This window comes from Dipodomys merriami, unplaced genomic scaffold, assembly GCF_024711535.1.
Source record: "Dipodomys merriami isolate MVZ:Mamm:240054 unplaced genomic scaffold, mDipMer1.0.p SCAF_2, whole genome shotgun sequence".
Taxonomy (NCBI): domain Eukaryota; kingdom Metazoa; phylum Chordata; class Mammalia; order Rodentia; family Heteromyidae; genus Dipodomys; species Dipodomys merriami.
This window is the reverse complement of record NW_027203381.1, coordinates 98,118,970-98,137,182: the sequence shown is the minus strand read 5'-3', so window position 1 is coordinate 98,137,182 and position 18,213 is coordinate 98,118,970. Positions and strand designations below refer to the sequence as shown.

General features: G+C 34.3%; 1 protein-coding gene across 2 annotated transcripts in view; it reads right to left on the bottom strand.

Annotated features, from left to right (window-relative positions):
- Positions 1-18,213, bottom strand: part of Gbe1 (1,4-alpha-glucan branching enzyme 1) — a 210,857-nt gene that overhangs the window by 142,835 nt on the left and 49,809 nt on the right. For both annotated transcript variants that reach the window (XM_070030451.1, XM_070030450.1), the window contains exon 3: positions 531-646. In XM_070030451.1, the coding sequence (XP_069886552.1) occupies positions 531-646 (116 nt within the window). The remainder of the gene's footprint in view (positions 1-530; positions 647-18,213) is intronic.

Below are 18,213 nucleotides of genomic sequence, written 5' to 3'. Positions count from 1 at the left end.
ATAGATTAAAAAACAATGTCCCATACACATCTGTTGATTAGGACATAGGTTTCATTTTTATATTGAACTTTCTGTTCACAAAACTAAACTATTGAAATTAACTGAAAGTCACTGTTGTTGATATCCTCTCTTAAATTTGCCTCTGTTAAAATATTCAGTAGATATTTCCCAATATTATCATATATCATTGATTACACATTGCTAACACATTCCAGTATTTGGGATTCTGAAGACAGGATAAAACAAAATGGTTAAGTTCAAGTAAAAACAAGAGAAAGAACTGGTGGCTCACACCTGTAATTCTAGCTATTCAGGAGGCTTAGATCTGAAGATCATGGTTCAAAGAATGCCCTGGCAGGAAAGTCTGTCAGACTCTTATCTCCAATTAGTCACCAGAAAACCAAAAGTGATGCTTTGGTTCCAGTGGTAGAGCACGAGGCTTGAGCTGAAGAGCTGAGGAAGAGCCCCCAGTCCCTGAGTTCAAGTCCCACGACCCACAAAAAAAAAAAAAACAGGAGAAAGAAACATACCTTTAATTTGGATCCATGAGGTATCAGTGGAGATTTATTCTGCTTTGGTGGAATATGCAGCTCCCATTTTCCATATTCCATTTTTTTATATGGGTAGGAAAATGGATTCCAACCATCTAAAAAAAGATAAAATATCAGTTTTAACAGCTTGATAGAATAATAAATTTTAAGTAAAGCATGGTATATTATTAGTACAAAATCTAGTTATCTGAAAATACATTATGTGCTAATAAATTAATAAATTTCAACTATCCACTTTGTAAATATAAATTTGGAAATCATCTGAAAGCCTATTTTTTGCTTCCTAAAATTAAATAAAGACTACAACATTTTCAACTGCACTTTCAACTTTAATATATGTATCAACAAATAAAATATAAGTGAATATACAAGATGCAGGGTACCAGAAACAAGTACAGGGAAAACAGGGGTTATATCATGGGGGAAGAACATACAAAAGAAACAAAAAAAAAATCACATAGTTATTATCAGTGCATTAAAAAACAACAGCAACAGAGGAGGAGTTGGGGAGGTGGGAAGGGAAGGGATGGTAGGGGAAAAACAATGCTCGATAGGAAATGTACTCATTACCTTACTCATGTAACTGTAACACCTCTGTTCAGTATCTTTACAATAAAAATATACATTAAATATACACATATATATGAAGGTACTAGGTAGGCTCTTTTGAAAGAAACACTATCAACAAAACTATGATATGAACAAAATGAAATTCATTCTGGGAAATTTGGTAAGACATGCCCTGGTAGAAAACAAGATTTTTTTTTTTTTATTAACTGAAATTATATGCGTAAGAGAAGAAAGTTCAGTTGAAACCTGAAGGAATTTCTTAAGTAAGAAAGATAGTTAGATAACTACATGAGGTTAAAAAAAGAAAACTGTACTGTAAATCTACAGTTATACTATAGATCTACGTAGTTCAGTTTGCACATGTGAAAACGTCATATAAAATATGGCTGCATTGATAATCAGCTTACATTATTTAATAACTGGTGCTGGGATAATCAGCTATCCCTACTTAAAAAATAAAATAAATCTAAATCTAATACTAACCCCAAACATATTTAAATATGTTTAATCAAATATTAAATATTTTCATCAAAATAAAAATTAAGTATTTTAATCAAAAACATTAATACACATTTAAATATCAAAAAACTATACTGTATTTAAGAAGAAAAAGGAGAAAAAATTTACAATCTTGAGATTCAATGAGAATTTTTAAAGAAGACTCAAAAACATTCTATTAAAATTGAAGTTAAAATAAAACTGATGTTGACTACCGCAAATTTCTCTTTAAGGAAAAAGCCACATAGGATGGCAAGACAATTTACTAACTGGATAAACACATTTAGGAAACTGTAAATAAATATACAAAGAACATTGCATGTCTATAAGTTAAAGGAAGGAAACCAATAGAAAAATGAACAAAGATTATATTCAGAGAACAACATTTCTTTATTTAAGGTGAGTGGAGTAAGTGTTATATATACTTATGTTAACTGTATTACTCTGTATTTGCTGATGCCCCAAAACTTTAATAATATAAAAATAAAACAAAACAAAAAAAAACAGTCTGGAGATTCACATTGTGGATATTCACCAACATTAGACTTTCAACCAAGCAAGGAGAGACATAAGAATCATGAAGCTCTTCTCAGCATGATTTCCTCCTTCACAACTAACTCCATTATCCTGGGTATCTAAGCACATTCACTTTATTCTGAACAATAAATGGGGTTTGTCTTTTCTTTGGAGTGCAATGTGTGGAACAGCCTTTGCTGAAATATTGAGAATTATTTCTACTATAACCCGATTTTGTCTTCAGAAATACAGCAATATCCAGTGATTGCATTGTTAGGGGTTATTTTTAAATTGATTAAATCTTCCACTAGTTATGTCACACTTATTGAATTAATAAAAGGTATTAATCTCTGTTCTTAGATAGAAGAATTCAGATACGGAAATCTGCACAAAATGACTTACCTTTAAATATAAAGAACCATCGAGAATGTCGTAAAGCCGGGCGCCAGTGGCTCACACCTATAATCCTAGCTACTCAGGAGGCTGAGATCTGAGGATTGAGGTTCAAAGCCAGCCCTGGCAGGAAAGTCCGTGAGACTCTTATCTCCAATAAACCACTAGAAAACCGGAAGTGGCGCTGTGGCTCAAGTAGTAGAGCGCTAGCCTTGAGCTGAAGAATGTCGTAAAGGTGGTCAGACTACCTAACAATAGGAAACAGCCCTATAAATGTTTATCTGATTTGGAAAAGGGAAGGGGAATAACAAAATAGGGTGAACCAATGCAACAGTGATATTCATGAGACACTATGATGGAAATGAACTTTACAAGCTTGGGGGCGCAGATTGGAGGGGAATGGGAGAAAACGAGGGAGGAGGTAACAATGTTTGACAAGAACCGAACTCATTACCTTACTTGTGTAACTGTAACCCCCTGTATATCACCTTTACAATAAAATTTAATTTAATTTAAAAAAAGAAATATAGCAACAAAGGCAGGATTATCATCTTTTGACCTTACATTTCAAATGCATCTCCCCTTTAAATGCTGATTGGGGAGCTGCTGGGGGGGGGGGGCAGGAGGGTCGGTCATGGGGCTTGGGCTTGGGCACTGTCCCTGTGCTCTTCAGCTTAAGGCAGTGCTCAACTGCTTGAGCCACAGCACCACTTCCGGTTTTTTAGTGGTTTATTGGAGATAAGTCTCATGGACTTTCCTGAGATTATTTTTAACAAAATATATTCTAAAACTTGAAATGTGAATTTTGCACTAGATAGATAGCCAGCCAGCCAGCCAGACAGACAGACAGACAGATAGATAAAAATGATATATATATGAAAATTTATATGTTCCTTCATTTGTTCATTTATTAATCATATACTATGTGCCTTATGTAGGTTCTGCTCAAAGGGAACCTAAAATTCATGTTCAAAATTAACTGTATCTCATGAAGAACAGATTAAACTGTGTAACAATACAACAAAGTAATAAAAATGCATAATTGAGTGCCCACAAAATTGGAACTATGAATATTACTATTAAAAACCTCCAATAGGGGGCTGGGAAGGTGGCTCAGTGGTCGAGCACTTGCCTTGCATGCCTGAGGTCCTGGGTTCAATTCCTCAGCACCACATAAGCAAAAAGAAAAAAGCCAGAAGTGGTGCTGTGGCTCAAGTGGTAGAGCGCTAGCCTTGAACTGAAGAGCTGAGGGACAGGGCCCAGGCCCAGAGTTCAGGCCCCAGGACCAGACCCAAAAAACAAAACAAAACAAAAACCTCCAATAATATGTGAAATGTATATATGTAGATTTTTTTAAAGCTACTATTAGCATGTGGACACATTTTAAATATCAGTTGAATTATTCCTTTAGCCAGCCATCATTTAAACATTTAGGTCTGCTTAAAAATGATAGTCTGGGTTGGGAATGTGGCTTAGTGGTAGAGTGTTTGCCTAGCATGCCTGAAGCCCTTGGTTCAATTCCTCAGTACCACATAATCAGAAAAAGCTGGAAGTGACACTTTGGCTCAAATGGTAGTGCCTTGAGCTAAAGAAGCTCAGAGACAGTGCCCAGACCCTGACTGAGTTCAAACCCCAGAACTAGCAAAAGAGAGACAGAGACAGAGACAGAGACAGAGATCTAGTCTGTTTAAAGAAAAATACATTTATCACATTCTACCTCATATGGTAGAACACTTGTCTTGAGTGAAAAAGATAATGGAGAGTTTGAGGCTGAGTTCAAGCAACAGTACCAAAAATAAATAAAGCAAAGGGAAACAACATAACTGTAAATTAAAGAAAAATAAAAGTTGTAAAAGCATATGTTGGTTATTTGAAATTCTACATTAAAAAGATTTCTTTCTTCTTCAAGACTTGGATTTGAGTAACACTTCTACTCCTCATGGATTCACAGGTGTTCACTTGTAGGCCAGCTATCTGGCCCCTTTTTGATGTCCTCTGCATACTTTTACTATCTAGGTAACATTCAAGTCTATGGATTTTAAAACTGTCATGTTAATTAAACTGTTAAGTCATTGTGTAAGCAACTTTTCACTCAGAGTCAGATGCCTTAAAAAGAGACTACTGCTAACTTCATTTTTGACTATCTAGAGCTGTTTTGTATAACAGTCTTATCAATGGGTTTAATTAAAAATATCGTGATTGATAGTGAATAAAGCATAAAAATTTTTGTCCCAAAACAGTGATAGTAAGGCATTCAAGTATTAATACATCAACTCACAAATCCTTTCTCATTTTTTACTAGAATTTAAACATTGCAATGTTTACAGTTTGTACCCCCAAAGCAATGTATACTCACTGTTTTCGTTCAAGTAAGATTTTAAGAATATGTTTCCTGTTTGCATAAATTACTTATTGTAACATTTTATCAAATATTGGATGTTTATCAAGTTAGGATAAAGTACATATTTTAATCCACATAGTTTAATGAGAATTTTCTCATTTACAGACTTTAACTCATCATCATATTTGAAAATGTAAAACACTCATTTATTTACAGGCTCAAAACCATCAGATAAACTTTAAATTAAGATATGGAAAAATATGTAATGCACAGTTTAATATGAACTGTAAACACACATTTGGCACAGGAAGGCCAACACCAACTAAGGTCATTGCCTCAGGCACACAAACTACATTTATCTCATAGCCAACAACCTTTGTTTTCCTAATTAAATCATCTAAACATAAATGTTTTAAATGCCAGCCTCCTTCAAATACCTTCAGCCTTTTTTCTCTACCAGTAGAATACTGTTCAGTACTTTTTAGCTACATCATTTCTGTAGTTCTTAAGCCTACTATTAATTTTTCTTACGTGCTGTTGAGATAGTTCTAAAGTAAGGGCTACAGATGTTGTTCAGTGACAGAATGATTGCCCAGAGGGGCAGTGGATCTATACACCAGCACACTAAAGGACAAAATGTAAAACAAATCACTAAACACAACCTTCCATTCTCCAATAAAATTTCAACATGCTGAAGAGCCCAAACTGTGCTTGGGCAAATCCCTGCCAAACCCTTTAGGAAGTAAGATTAAATGCTGAAGAAATGAAGCAAACATGAATAATGCAAAGCTAATGCTGGATCACATGACAGATCCCAGTTCCCCATCTTATTGCAAGCAAGGAAGATACCATCTTTAAAGCAAATAAATACCCTCACTTAACTTTTAAGTTTATGTAATTATTTTAGGGTTGTATTAGAGAGAATATATGAAGAATTATAGTGTAGGCTGTTTGAAAAGATGGAAGATTTTGCTGGGTGCCCGAGGCTCACGCTTGTAATCCTAGCCTAATCCTACTTAGGAGGCTGAGATGTGAGGGACGAAGTTCAAAGCCAGCCTGGGCAGGAAAGTCCAGGAGACTCTTATCTGCAATTAATCACAGACAAAGTCAGAAGTGGTGCAGTGCCTCCAGTGATAGAGTGCTAGCTAGCCTTAAGCAAAAGAAGCTTAGGGACAGAGCCCAGGCCCAGAATTCAAGGCCTTGAAAGAGGAAGGTTTGATTTTATAATATTTTTTTAAAATATGTATTTTTTTGTAAAGATACTGTACAGAGGGGTTACAGACATGAGCAAGGTACTCAGTCCATTTCCTATGGAGCACTGTAACTCCCCCCTTCACTTTTCCCCTACCATCCCTTTCCTCCCCACCTCCACAACTCCTCCCTTCTCTCCCACCCTTTACCCCCACCCCCTCAACGGTGTAAAGTTCATTTTCAACAGTGTTTTGTACATCTCATTGTTACAATGGGTCATCCCACATCCTTATTTTAGCATTTTGTTATTTCCTTTCCCCTCCTCAAATTAGAAAAATGTATATACAAGACTCAGGACACCGGAATCAAATACAGTGACAAGGGTTGTACCATGGGGGAAGAACATACAAAGAAAGAAAGAAACAAACAAAATCACATAGTACATTAAAAAGAACAAGAAAGATAAAATATCTTGTGTCCCTATCTTGGGGTTCATTTCACATAGGTCTCATGTTTCCCTTATCTGCAATAACAAGTATATGTCTAAGATAAGCAGAAGAGGTCAAAAGCTATGTACATATGACCATATCACCTGACACTAAGTGAAATGACTTTATAATTTTATCATGCAAGAATCATTCCAGGAGCTTGTTTCTCAAGCCTTCAGTCCTAGCTATTCAGATACTGAGATCTCAGGATCTCAGTTTAAAGGCAGCATGGGTAAGAAAGTCCTGAGACTTTACTGAACAAAAAGTTGGAAATAAAGTGGTGGCTCAAGTAATAGAGCACTAGCCTTGACGTAAAAAAAAATCTAAGGGACAGAACCCAGCCTTGAGCCCAAGGACCAAGACATAAAACAAAAAAAAAACAAACAAACAAAAAAAAAAAACAATAAATAGTCATTTAGGACAACAATTTCCTACAGACTTGTCCTTATGTACAATTACGAGAGGAACACCGCATAGTGTTTGAAAGTTAAAATGGTCATTTACAATTCAATTCTTACTACTTTTTTGTTTTCATGTCAGATTACTATTTGCTAAACTGGATCCAAATGGAGTTTTCTTTCTTCATGAATGTCTGATGTACTAAATATGATCTAATTAAGACTCTCAGAGTTGTCTTAGGAAAAACTACTGTAAACATACAATATATTACATATACTTTCCAATAACTCTAGAGTAGCATAATGTTACAAATTCAATCCATGGAAAATAAATCTATTGCTTTAATGAATTAGGAAATAAAACATCTAGAGCTTCTGTTACTAATGTTTAAGGAATATTTAAAGATCTCTATGATCAAGATATGCTTAAGTTTAGATAAAAATAACTATGTGTGCTTATTATATGAGTTTATAGTATGATAATTTTAATGTAAGAGAGTGATGAATGAATTGTGGCTTAAATTTCAAAAAGCATAAGATATACAAAAAAACTGAATAGAAATCATTATGTTCATAGGAAAGAAAAACACAAATTAGTGGTGAGAGCTCCACCATATTTTGACTCTAGAACCATAGAATTACAATATTTAGTAAGGCAAAAAAAGGGAAGAAAATTACTTAACATAGAAACTAACTAAAATAAATGAATCTAATTTCATATCAATAATGTTATATCATGAAAATCTAAAAGTGAAGAATATAAAGTATCACTAATTTTCTTAAGTATAGATATTTTACAGAGTAAAAATTCACCAAAAAAAAAGTATTAATGATAAGATGCAATTAGCCTTAAAATAGTTTAGGGGAAAAATTAACATTCATGGAACAGGAAACTTTGTTGAAGCTGGATTATATGATCATAGAATTTCCTCTCAATTGTTACACAATCAGAAAATTCCATAAAAATGGAAAGCTACAGCCAGTTGCCAGTGGCTCACACCTATAATCCTAGCTACTCAAGAGACGGAGATCCAATGTTCTCAGTAGTTTGAAGCCAGACTGGGCAGGAAAGTCCATGAGACCCTTATCGCCAATAAACTTCTCAAACCCAAACAAAACCAGAAGTGAAGATGGCTCAAGTAGTAGAGTGCTACTCTTGAGCAAAAGTTGTTAGGGGACAGTCAGTGCCCAAGGCCCTGAGTTCAAACTCCAAGCTGTCCTGTCCCTCCAGCCCCTACCCACCATTAAAAAAAAAAAGAAAGAAAACCTAATATTACATGCACAAACACCTGTCCAACTCTCTTTTCCAACAATTATAAAAAGTGATAGTATCAGAAAAAGAGCACAAGAATTTAAAGTATATATAGCAATAAACAGAATAAGAAATGATTTTCTGGGTAGGCATTTTCTACTCATACCTCCAGCCAGGAACACATGAGAATAGTCAACTACTATATCTTTGGCAGCACTGGGGATTAGCATTTTAGCAACAAGCCATGATTGCTTTAATCAATGAGAAGTCACAAGGAAATTTAACCCATAAAGCCCTGAGGATTCATTATATGCAAACAATTAAATGGTCTTTAGTGCATCTAGAACAGTGCTTGTTACCAAGTCCCTGGGAGAATTTAATAGAAGTATATATTTTTTTTTTGTATTTTGTGGTTCCTTTTCAGAACCAGCATGAGAGAAGTCACCTCTCATTATTTTCCTGGTTGGAACTAGTAGCTTTTAATGTCCAGTGTTTTATTTCTTTGTCCAAATGGGCTATAGCTGTAATGGATTATTTTCTTAACTCTATTGTTATTAAGGAGATGTTAAGTAGTAGGTATTGCATTTTCTTTAAATTTTTCATTAATTTCTAGTTTTCTTTAAATGAAGTTAATAATGTGGATTCCTTTGAGACAATGCAGTGGCAATAAAACTATTTATTTATTTACCAGCTTATTTGCCTTGAGTAGTCAGAACCATGCAATTATCTCAAAATAGACTTCATGAAGAACTCCAACACAGAAAGAATGGAAAACATACAAAAGCAGAGTTGCTGTGTGTGGAATGCCACAAAATGGCTGAACCTCCTTCTCATCTCCTAGGCCTTTCTCTGAGTACAACATAGACTTCAGAGCTTAGTTTGATCAATAGATATGAAGATAGTTACAGAGGAGAACAAACTTACAGGATGTTACAATATATAAGGGTGACAATAGTTATAGTGCACACTTGCAACAGCTGAAACAAATTATCCAAGTGTATTTATCCAAGTATCTAGAAAAGTGTAACACATTCATGGTACTCCATTAACATACATAATTTTTTACTTTATATATCAATTAGGAAACATTTAAATTTATACACAATATTCCATGCATGACCTTCGTTGCTGTTCCATGGGTCCTTAAAAATATCTACTGTCATTCTATTTAAATTATATTCATATTTTTGAATATTACAAAAGAATAAATGATAACTGAGTCAATTTGATTTTAAACAACTCTTACCACGTATTTTGACCAATACTAAAACACTTTACAGATCTAAGGCAGAAACTTATCTTTCCTGTAACTTATACTCAAGTATTCATATCTGAATCTTTTTACCTATACTTACAAATTGAATTCTGTGTCCCTCAAAACTAATATGTTGGAGTTCTGTTCCTCAACATGACAGTATTAGAAAAGAAGTCATCTGGAAGAAAATTTGGTTGTGATGGTGGGATTAGTGCCCTTATAGGAGAAACTTTGGGGGTGTTATGCATTCTCTGTTGTGAAAACATACAAAGAAAACTTAACAGCTGCTGCCCAGAGGAGGGCGTTCACCGTTCCCAACAATACTGGTACTCCGATATATTCAGTGAAGCAATTAACTTTGGTCCTTTTTCTGACATGAAAAGAATTCAGACAATATTCAATCTCATTGTGGAAGAAATGGAAATGTTCATTAGAAAATAAATGTGGCAGAAGAGATATTATGGTGCCATAAAAAGCCAGCATCTTAGTTTACCATCGCTCATCTTTTTGTCCCTTCTTCAAGGTTAAAGAAATTGACCTTGGCTAATGAGGGAGATTGGGGGCAGGGTTTCAGAAGGCATGAATAGTTAAAACATTCCTAAATCCAAGTAGATTAAGAAGTAGCATCAGCTAGTCTGATTGTTCGCTCTCTCAAGAATGATCAGGTAGGTCTTTGTTACAAGTCTTTAACATCTGGCAGGTAGTCTATCTGTTCCTGGATTCCAAGATGGTGCAAAATGACTTCAGAAAAGAATGACCACAGAGCATTAAGTCCTGCCCCAGGATTACACCATAAAACAAAGTCACTGCTGTAAGACTGAGGATGATTTACTGAATTAGACTTGGCATCTAGGGTATGGTTTACTGGTCTATGTAGGTAATAAAGATCTATTGTTTTAGAACTATGTATGTATATTTAGGACAGAAATTTTTACAGAAAAAATTCAATTAGTAATTGCTTAGAGATGAGGAAACTTTAAGAGAACAGTCTGTGTGTGTGTGTGTGTGTGTGTGTGTGTGTGTGTGTGTGTGTGTGTGTGTGTGTGTGTGTGTGTGTGTGTGTGTGAATTCAGGGCTTTTCACTCATATGTCACTTTCTTGCTCATGGCAAGATACACATTTCTGGCACTGCAGTTGGAGATACAGGCTTGCATAGAGGCTTACATAGGCTTGCTCAAACATCAGTCCTCAGATCTTAGTCTCCTGAGTAGCTAGAATTACAGACATGAGCCACTGGCATGAGGCTTTATGACTTCCTCTTAGAGCAGGAACAACGCTTTAAATTGTCTGTACTAATGAATGCAGATTCCATTTTTTACACTAAAAATCTGTGGAACTATACATTTTAAACTAGAGAACTGTATGTTATTTGAGAAAAAAAGCTGTTAATTTTTTTTTTATTTGGTAGCTTTTACTCATTCACTTCTACTGAGATTAGCCCCATCTTAAAGTCAAGTTCTGCCAAATACATTCTAAAAGCAAAGAATACATGGGAAGAAATATAAAATTGTAATACTGAGCAGATAGTCTGGTCAATAAGTAGAATAAAAAGTTACGTGGATAGTTAAAAACATCTTTGAAGAGAAAATGATTAAGAGTTTCAAAGCTTGCTAAGTTAAAACTACTTGACCATATCAGAAAAACAAGTTTTTAAGGAAAAATATGTGCACGTTTATTTATTTTCCACTTAATGCCCAAATAAATAGTAGTACTCTCTGTAACTAGTTACCCACATAAGCATACAAAGCTAATGATGTTGATATATAAGAAAAAAAAATCATCTAGGTCCCTTTCAGAAACAAAAGACTAAAAAGTATAAAAATATTTTTTCTTCAAATAATTAAAGGCATACTATCTTTAAGTTAATGGTAGAGGAATAAAGAGTTATTGTCATAGAATAAATGAAATCATTACAATAGCAACAGATAGGATGACTTGGTGAAAGCAATTGCAAAAGCAAGGGTTATGGATTGTCCTGAGTGCTTGACATTCAATATCTAATTCAATTATCTCAACAGTCCTATAAACTATTACAGTTTTCATGTGATGGATGATGAAGCAGACTCAAAGAAGGAAAGGAGCATAGCCCAAGCCCCAGGGCTACGAAGTAACAGAGGCAGAATTTGAATCATGTTAGTGTGACTCCAGTTTCTTTATGTTCTTCCCCTCTATGACATACATAAAAACATCTAGATCGAGTTCAGCATGTGTCTGAAGATAACATTTGTCTTAGTCAGCTTGGGCTGTGATATCAGATACAAGAATCTGGATCACTGAGCACCAATATTGATCACTGACAGTTCTGGAGGCTTTAGTACAAGATCAAGTTAGCCACATGGCCAACCTTGAGGAAGGTTATTTTTTATGTTGTATCTTCACATGGAAGAGGAAAAATCAGTTCTCATGCTCTATTCTAACAGTAGTGCTAATTCCCTCATTGAGGCTCTTCCCAAAGGCTCCACTTCCAAACTGTAACATATATTGCAAATGCAAAAAAGAAAGAGAGAGAAAGAATGAATGGATGAAAGAAAGAAAGAGAGGAAAGGGAGGAAGGAAGGGAAGGAGGAGGGAGGGAGAAAAAGAAAGAAGGAAGGAAGGAAGGAAGGAAGGAAGGAAGGAAGGAAGGAAGGATAGAAAGGAAGGAAGGAAGGGAGAAAGAAAGAAGGGAAAAGGAGAGAGGGAGGGAGAAAGGGAGGGAGGGAGAGAGGGAAAGAAGGAAAGAAGGAAAGGAGGAAAGAAAGAAAAAGAAAGAAAGAAAGAAGGAAAGGAGGAAAGAAAGAAAAAGAAAGAAAGAAAGAAAGAAAGAAAGAAAGAAAGAAAGAAAGAAAGAAAGAAAGAAAGAAGGGAGAGAGGGAGGGAGGGAAGGAGGGAGGGAAGGAGGCAGGGTGGAAGGAAGGAAGGAAGGAAGGAAAGGAGGGAGGAAGGAAGGAAGGAAAGAAAAGAAAGAATTGTGAGGAGACAGTAGTACATTGCAGGCTCTTAATTAGATTTTATATTTGGTCAATAAATTACTATTACTTTCCAGAACATGTCTAGTAATCTTGAAGAGTGAGGAAAACCTGTCGCAACTACATGAAAAAGAACTGTATAAAATTTGTCAAAACATGTACAAACTCTGAACCACATTGCTAAGACAAGTCAGCAATGCCAGTAAATGTGTGACATAGTACATGAATCAGGCTACTCGCTGGACAGTTAACTTTAATTGTTAGGAATTGTTTCCCTAGTGTTTATAATATGCTTAGCACTAACCTTAAAGTATAACTTCTTGGAAGATAGTCACTAAAATAGTGGCAGACAGAGAGACAAAGAGAAACAGAAAGACTGAGAGAGGGTTCCCTTACAAGAATAAAGGTAAATTTATACTAGCAGTAGAGGGACTTTTTTCCATTACATAGAGAAAACAGTTATGAGAGTAGAATTCCCTCAGCTTTCTGCTTTCAAACCTATAAACTGTATGTATAGGCATTTTTATTTCCCTCTTTCCCTTCATTCTGTGGGGAAGAGATGTTTTTCACTCCCTAAAAGCTAATCACTTGATTCGATTCTTTCTTATTATCAATTTTAAATCATCTAATGTTACATTTTAATCATCTTCAAGCTCTTCATTTTTAGCATTCCAATATGATGAATTGAGGTACTTACAAAAATAAATGTCAGTAACAATGTCTCCCCAGTCATCTTGTGATTAATATCCCAATTTCTTCAGTTCTACTTCCAATTCCTCATCTCTTTTGCCTAGGATGTTTTTGAGATATTCTAGCAAAGATTATAAATAGCATCCAAATTGTTCTTTCCAGACTCCTCTTTTTCCAGACATCCTAACCATTCCTCCTAGTACTTCAGGGCTAAACCTTCGACAGGTTCTCTTAAGCTGCAATATAGCTTAAGACATTGAAAAGAAAGGAAAAAGAAACTGGAAAGGGAAGGGAAGGCAAGGGAGAGAGGAAGAAAAGGAGAGGGAGGGAAGGGGGTAAAGAGAAAAGACAAAAATTCATTTAAAAGCTATTTCAGAGTTAGAATTGATTTTTAAAAAAGGTTTGTTAGGTTATTAGGGGCTGCAGATAGAGGTAATTTATCACTTGGGTAGTTTGTTAAACAGGACAGATACTATAAAGTAGGAGAGAAGAGAATCTAAAGATCCAGAAAAAGCTTTCTTGGCACCCTACACTACTGTGGCACCAGAGTACATGTAAGAAAAGACATCTAAATTGAGAAGGGAGGAAATTTTTAATAAGTGGTACAAGTAGACAGACTATTCTCTACTACTATTTCTTTGTTTTTATTAGAAAAGAAGTATTAAATATACAGTTTGTATACTATTATACACCAATCCATTTCTCCTCTGGAGTACTGGTGCTTTAGTACAACAGTCTGTTATTCTAACAATAGATCTATATACATGTGTTATACAATACAAATTATGCTTTATACATAAAGTACACAATTATATTGTTGACTTACAATTTTATAAACTTTCTTATTAGCTACAATACTAGATTATAACATCTCCCATATACTACATACTTATTCGTTACACTAGTTTCCCCAAGTTAGAAAACCATAAAATCCAACCTAATTTCTTGAATGAGATCCAGCAGTGGTTGTACTTTTATAAACTTTTCTAATTTTTGCTATGCTCACAGATTGAGTAACTAAGTATTCCAGATTGAGTAACTATAGTATTCTAAAAATGTTGTCCAAAATCAAAGAACTGTATTTTTGCTTTATAATTTATTTAAGGTAGAAGAGCGAGGCCCAACTCAAAATACAGAGAGAAATCAACAAGAGGCTGACAGGAAAGAGGCAACAGAGACACTTACTAGAGTAAAGAACTCCAAGAATTAAGTGAAACCTATTTCTTCTCATAGTTTTTAAGCATAGAGAACAGGTGAATATAAATAAAAAGATTATTTTATGGGAATAGGTTTAGAACTTTGGGGCTGATTTTGGTCATCAGTGACAGTCGGGGCAAATACTATGCAAAAGAAGGGAGGGATTCTGAATGAAGTGATGAAACTGAACTGGCTTCTACAGAGATGGAAGAAAGTAGATTCAGAAGTGTGCAAATGATTTCCGCAGTGTTGATAGCCATGAATCTGTAAAAGCAACGGTTCACAAAGTTGTTTGATTTTCCTCAGGGTGCTCAGAAACTGTAGGAACACAGACATTAGACAATCTGACATATCCAACACTGCAGATTTAGAAGGCAAGTGTGGTGTTAGGTCAAGGTTCAAAAGAGATGAAACACTCAAGAAGAGAGCAAGAGGTCTGGAGAAGGATCAAAGAGAAGTAACATGTCACAGAACTCTGTGGGCCTGAAGGTCTCAGCAGTGTGGAGTAATTGGCATCATGGAGTTTAGAACAGAAAAATGCTGGTATAGTGATCTGTATACCTTTAAGAAAAATCAAGTTTGATAAGTCTTTTTGAAAATCCTGCCAATTGCTCGCCAGCAGCTTCATTCCCTCACCAAAACTGTTCCAGTTACTACTCTCTTGCTCAAGATCTCTGAGCACAGCCTCTCTAGCTGACCCACAGACTCATGAATGAGAAATTAATGTTTACTACTATTGTACAGAGTTTGGAAGTTAGGTGTTAGCATTACTGCGGCAACAGCTGATTTATACAAAGTAAAAGTCCTCCTTATCCTTCTGAACTCGCCATAAGTGGTTACACCATCTGTACAAATTTGATGTCCCCTTCTTTAATTCAGAGATCAAGTTTCATTCTCTTTACAAGGTATACCTAGTATGGAACTTCCCAGGTTATAAAGTAACAAACTTTCAATTTTAATGTCAAATTTAAGGTCATAATATACTAACTCAGCATTTGTAAACTTAGCAAAAAGCAGAACTAACCAAAAACCCTCTTATAGTTTTTGCTTCACATAGTTATCATAAATAATATTCTCTTAGTATAAAACAATATTTATGAAGAATTGAAAAATTATCTTATATTTAGCAAATAATGTTTTAAATAAATAATGTTGTTTTAAAAGCATAAAAAACTAGATAGTTACTTCTGTGATTTTCTCTACTATGGACCACTAATAAAATTAATATAGACAAAAAAGCAAAATTTCAATAATTTTTAATTCAATGTATTTATGCTTTAAGATATTTTATGATCTCTTTTATACTATAAACTCCAAAAACTATTATGTAAAATAAACAACTTATTATATATATATATATATATTAGGTACACATTATTATGTATGCATATAAATTATATTTTATACATGTTGTACAATATATTAAATATTATCACTTAACAAAAAGACCTGCTAAACTGCTCAATTGGCTGTTTAAAGATTCACAGAGTGCCTAATTAACCAAATCTAAACACTAGTAGAATCTAAAATACACTTTCATGCTTGGTTTCTACATTTAGAACACACATAAGACATAATTCATTAGGCTATGTTCCTTCTTTTCTGAAATCCAGAATCCAAGAAAATTGAACTACTTTTAAATGAACCAATGTGTTTATTAGATCTGCAGGGTGTAAGAAAACTTCAATTGCTACTCTGTGTCATGCTGATATAGGCATAAACTCTCAGGTTAAACTTCTCTCTTTGTAGTACAAGTTTCAATTTGGATTTTAAAAAGCTTGAGGCCATCAATTTTCACATCTGTTCTCACTCCCATTTCAGAAATCAGAGACCCAATTTCAAGAAAATACTGGCAACTTATGTGGAGGCTTAACATGTTCAAGAATAAATCTATCCACTATTAAGGCATATCCATTAAAAATACATTTTAACCATTTGCTACTATCATATTTTCTCCCTTTTAATTTAATCGAGACTCATTTAAAGTTGAACAACATGAACACTTCTGTTTTCTTAACTATTCTATTTATCAAATTCATAAGCCCTCACCAAAAACATATTTTTACTATCAACTACCTAATTGCCTGCCAGGATCCCTGACTTCTGACCTCACATAGCATTCGTTCACCATCACTGAGAGCTCAACTATATCTGGTTTGGGAGAGGGAGTTGAACAGTCTGCATCTTTCATCAGCTTTTCTTGATTAAAAAAATGAATGATTTCCAGTTTGAGTATCCTTTCTCTAAACTGCTTGGAAACAGAAGTGTTTCATAGTTTGAATTTTTTCCTATTGAGGAGTAAGTACAGATATAAAAAAGATACTTTGTACACTTAGTACACTTTATTATGTATGTGCATAAATTACACTTATAAGTACATAATTAATTCATCTTTCATAGTCATTGCATATATCATGTGAAGGTATTTTATAAGTCATCTCAATAATTTTGTGCATAATACAATACTTTATGATGAGGAATTTCCTATTTACATCATGGTATTTACAGTTCAGTTATGGACTTTAGAGTATCTCAGATTTCAGATTTTTGGATTAGGGGTGCTCAGCCAATAAATATAATACTCTAAAGAAAATGAACTACATGTTTTCTCTGTGTTAGCCCCTGGTTCAACTTAAGACAATGAAACTTACACAAAAAATGTGCTTGCTGCCTTGATACCGTTGGTCCTAGGACCACGTGTATTCAAGTTCTCTAACAGCAAATAGCCACTCAACACCAAGGTCATCCATACATCCTTCAATAATACATACATAGGCAAACTTCTTCCTAACATTGCCCTTATTATGTTTCCAAGTAGTGAATAAACTATACATTAATGATATATATATATAGATAGGTACACAGATACAGATTACTCAAGACAATAAAAATCAGAGATAGAAATATTAACCAAAGAATGAGAAGAAAGAGATCTCTTCCCTTTTACATCAGAAATTCAATAGACATGCATTAAATACTCACTATTTTATATTTACATATATTACATATGTTTAAAGTTACAATAGTGAGTTCTTCAACATAGATAATATACTAAGTGTTTTCATTTATTCTTCCAATTATACTTGAACTCATCCTACCAGAGTGAGTATATCCAAACAATAACATCATAGCAACAAATCATAAAATACCACTTTAATTGGTTAGTAACTATATTTAAAATATAATTAATTCACTTATGATTTCCTTTTCTTGTTTTCCCTGACAGATATTAGAGTAACTGTCTATAAGCAACATTGAGTCCTATGAACACAAGTCAGTTGGTGTTTCTCCACGACTGTATCTCCTCCCTGAAATAATCCACTCAAATGTCAGATTGCTCTATTTCATTATCTATCTCAAAGTGTACAATTACATGTACAATGCACAAATACATCTTACTTTATTATATACTAATCCAGTTTGGCATGCCGTCTATATTTAATGTTTATATTTTCAATAAATGATACCACAATAACATTCTGAAACTCTAGTTGCTGAACTAAGATTCCTCTAGTGAATGATATTCAATCCTAAATCAGATTTCTCAAATCTTCCTTCAAAACTAGTTTCAGAATCACCCTGGAAAGTAAAATTCATGAAATACTAACAATTCAGTGAAAGAGTACACAACAGACATGCATAAATAAATGTGAATTCAAAACCAGTAGTTAAGCTAAAAGCAAGTCATGCCTTAATGGGATAAATTTAATTATTTAGAGATCATGAAAACTAAGAAAGGAAGGAAATTAAGCACTTATAATGTCCCTCAACACAGATTTTCAGGCTGCAGACATGAAGCATGTACGTGTTACAGAGTCATGCTAGCTTCCACTTGGATTCAAAGGGAAGTGTGAGAAACCACCAGTGTGTGGCAGTGTTAGCAGCTTTACAAGCAGTTCCTAATAAGCTCAAAGTAAAACCAAAG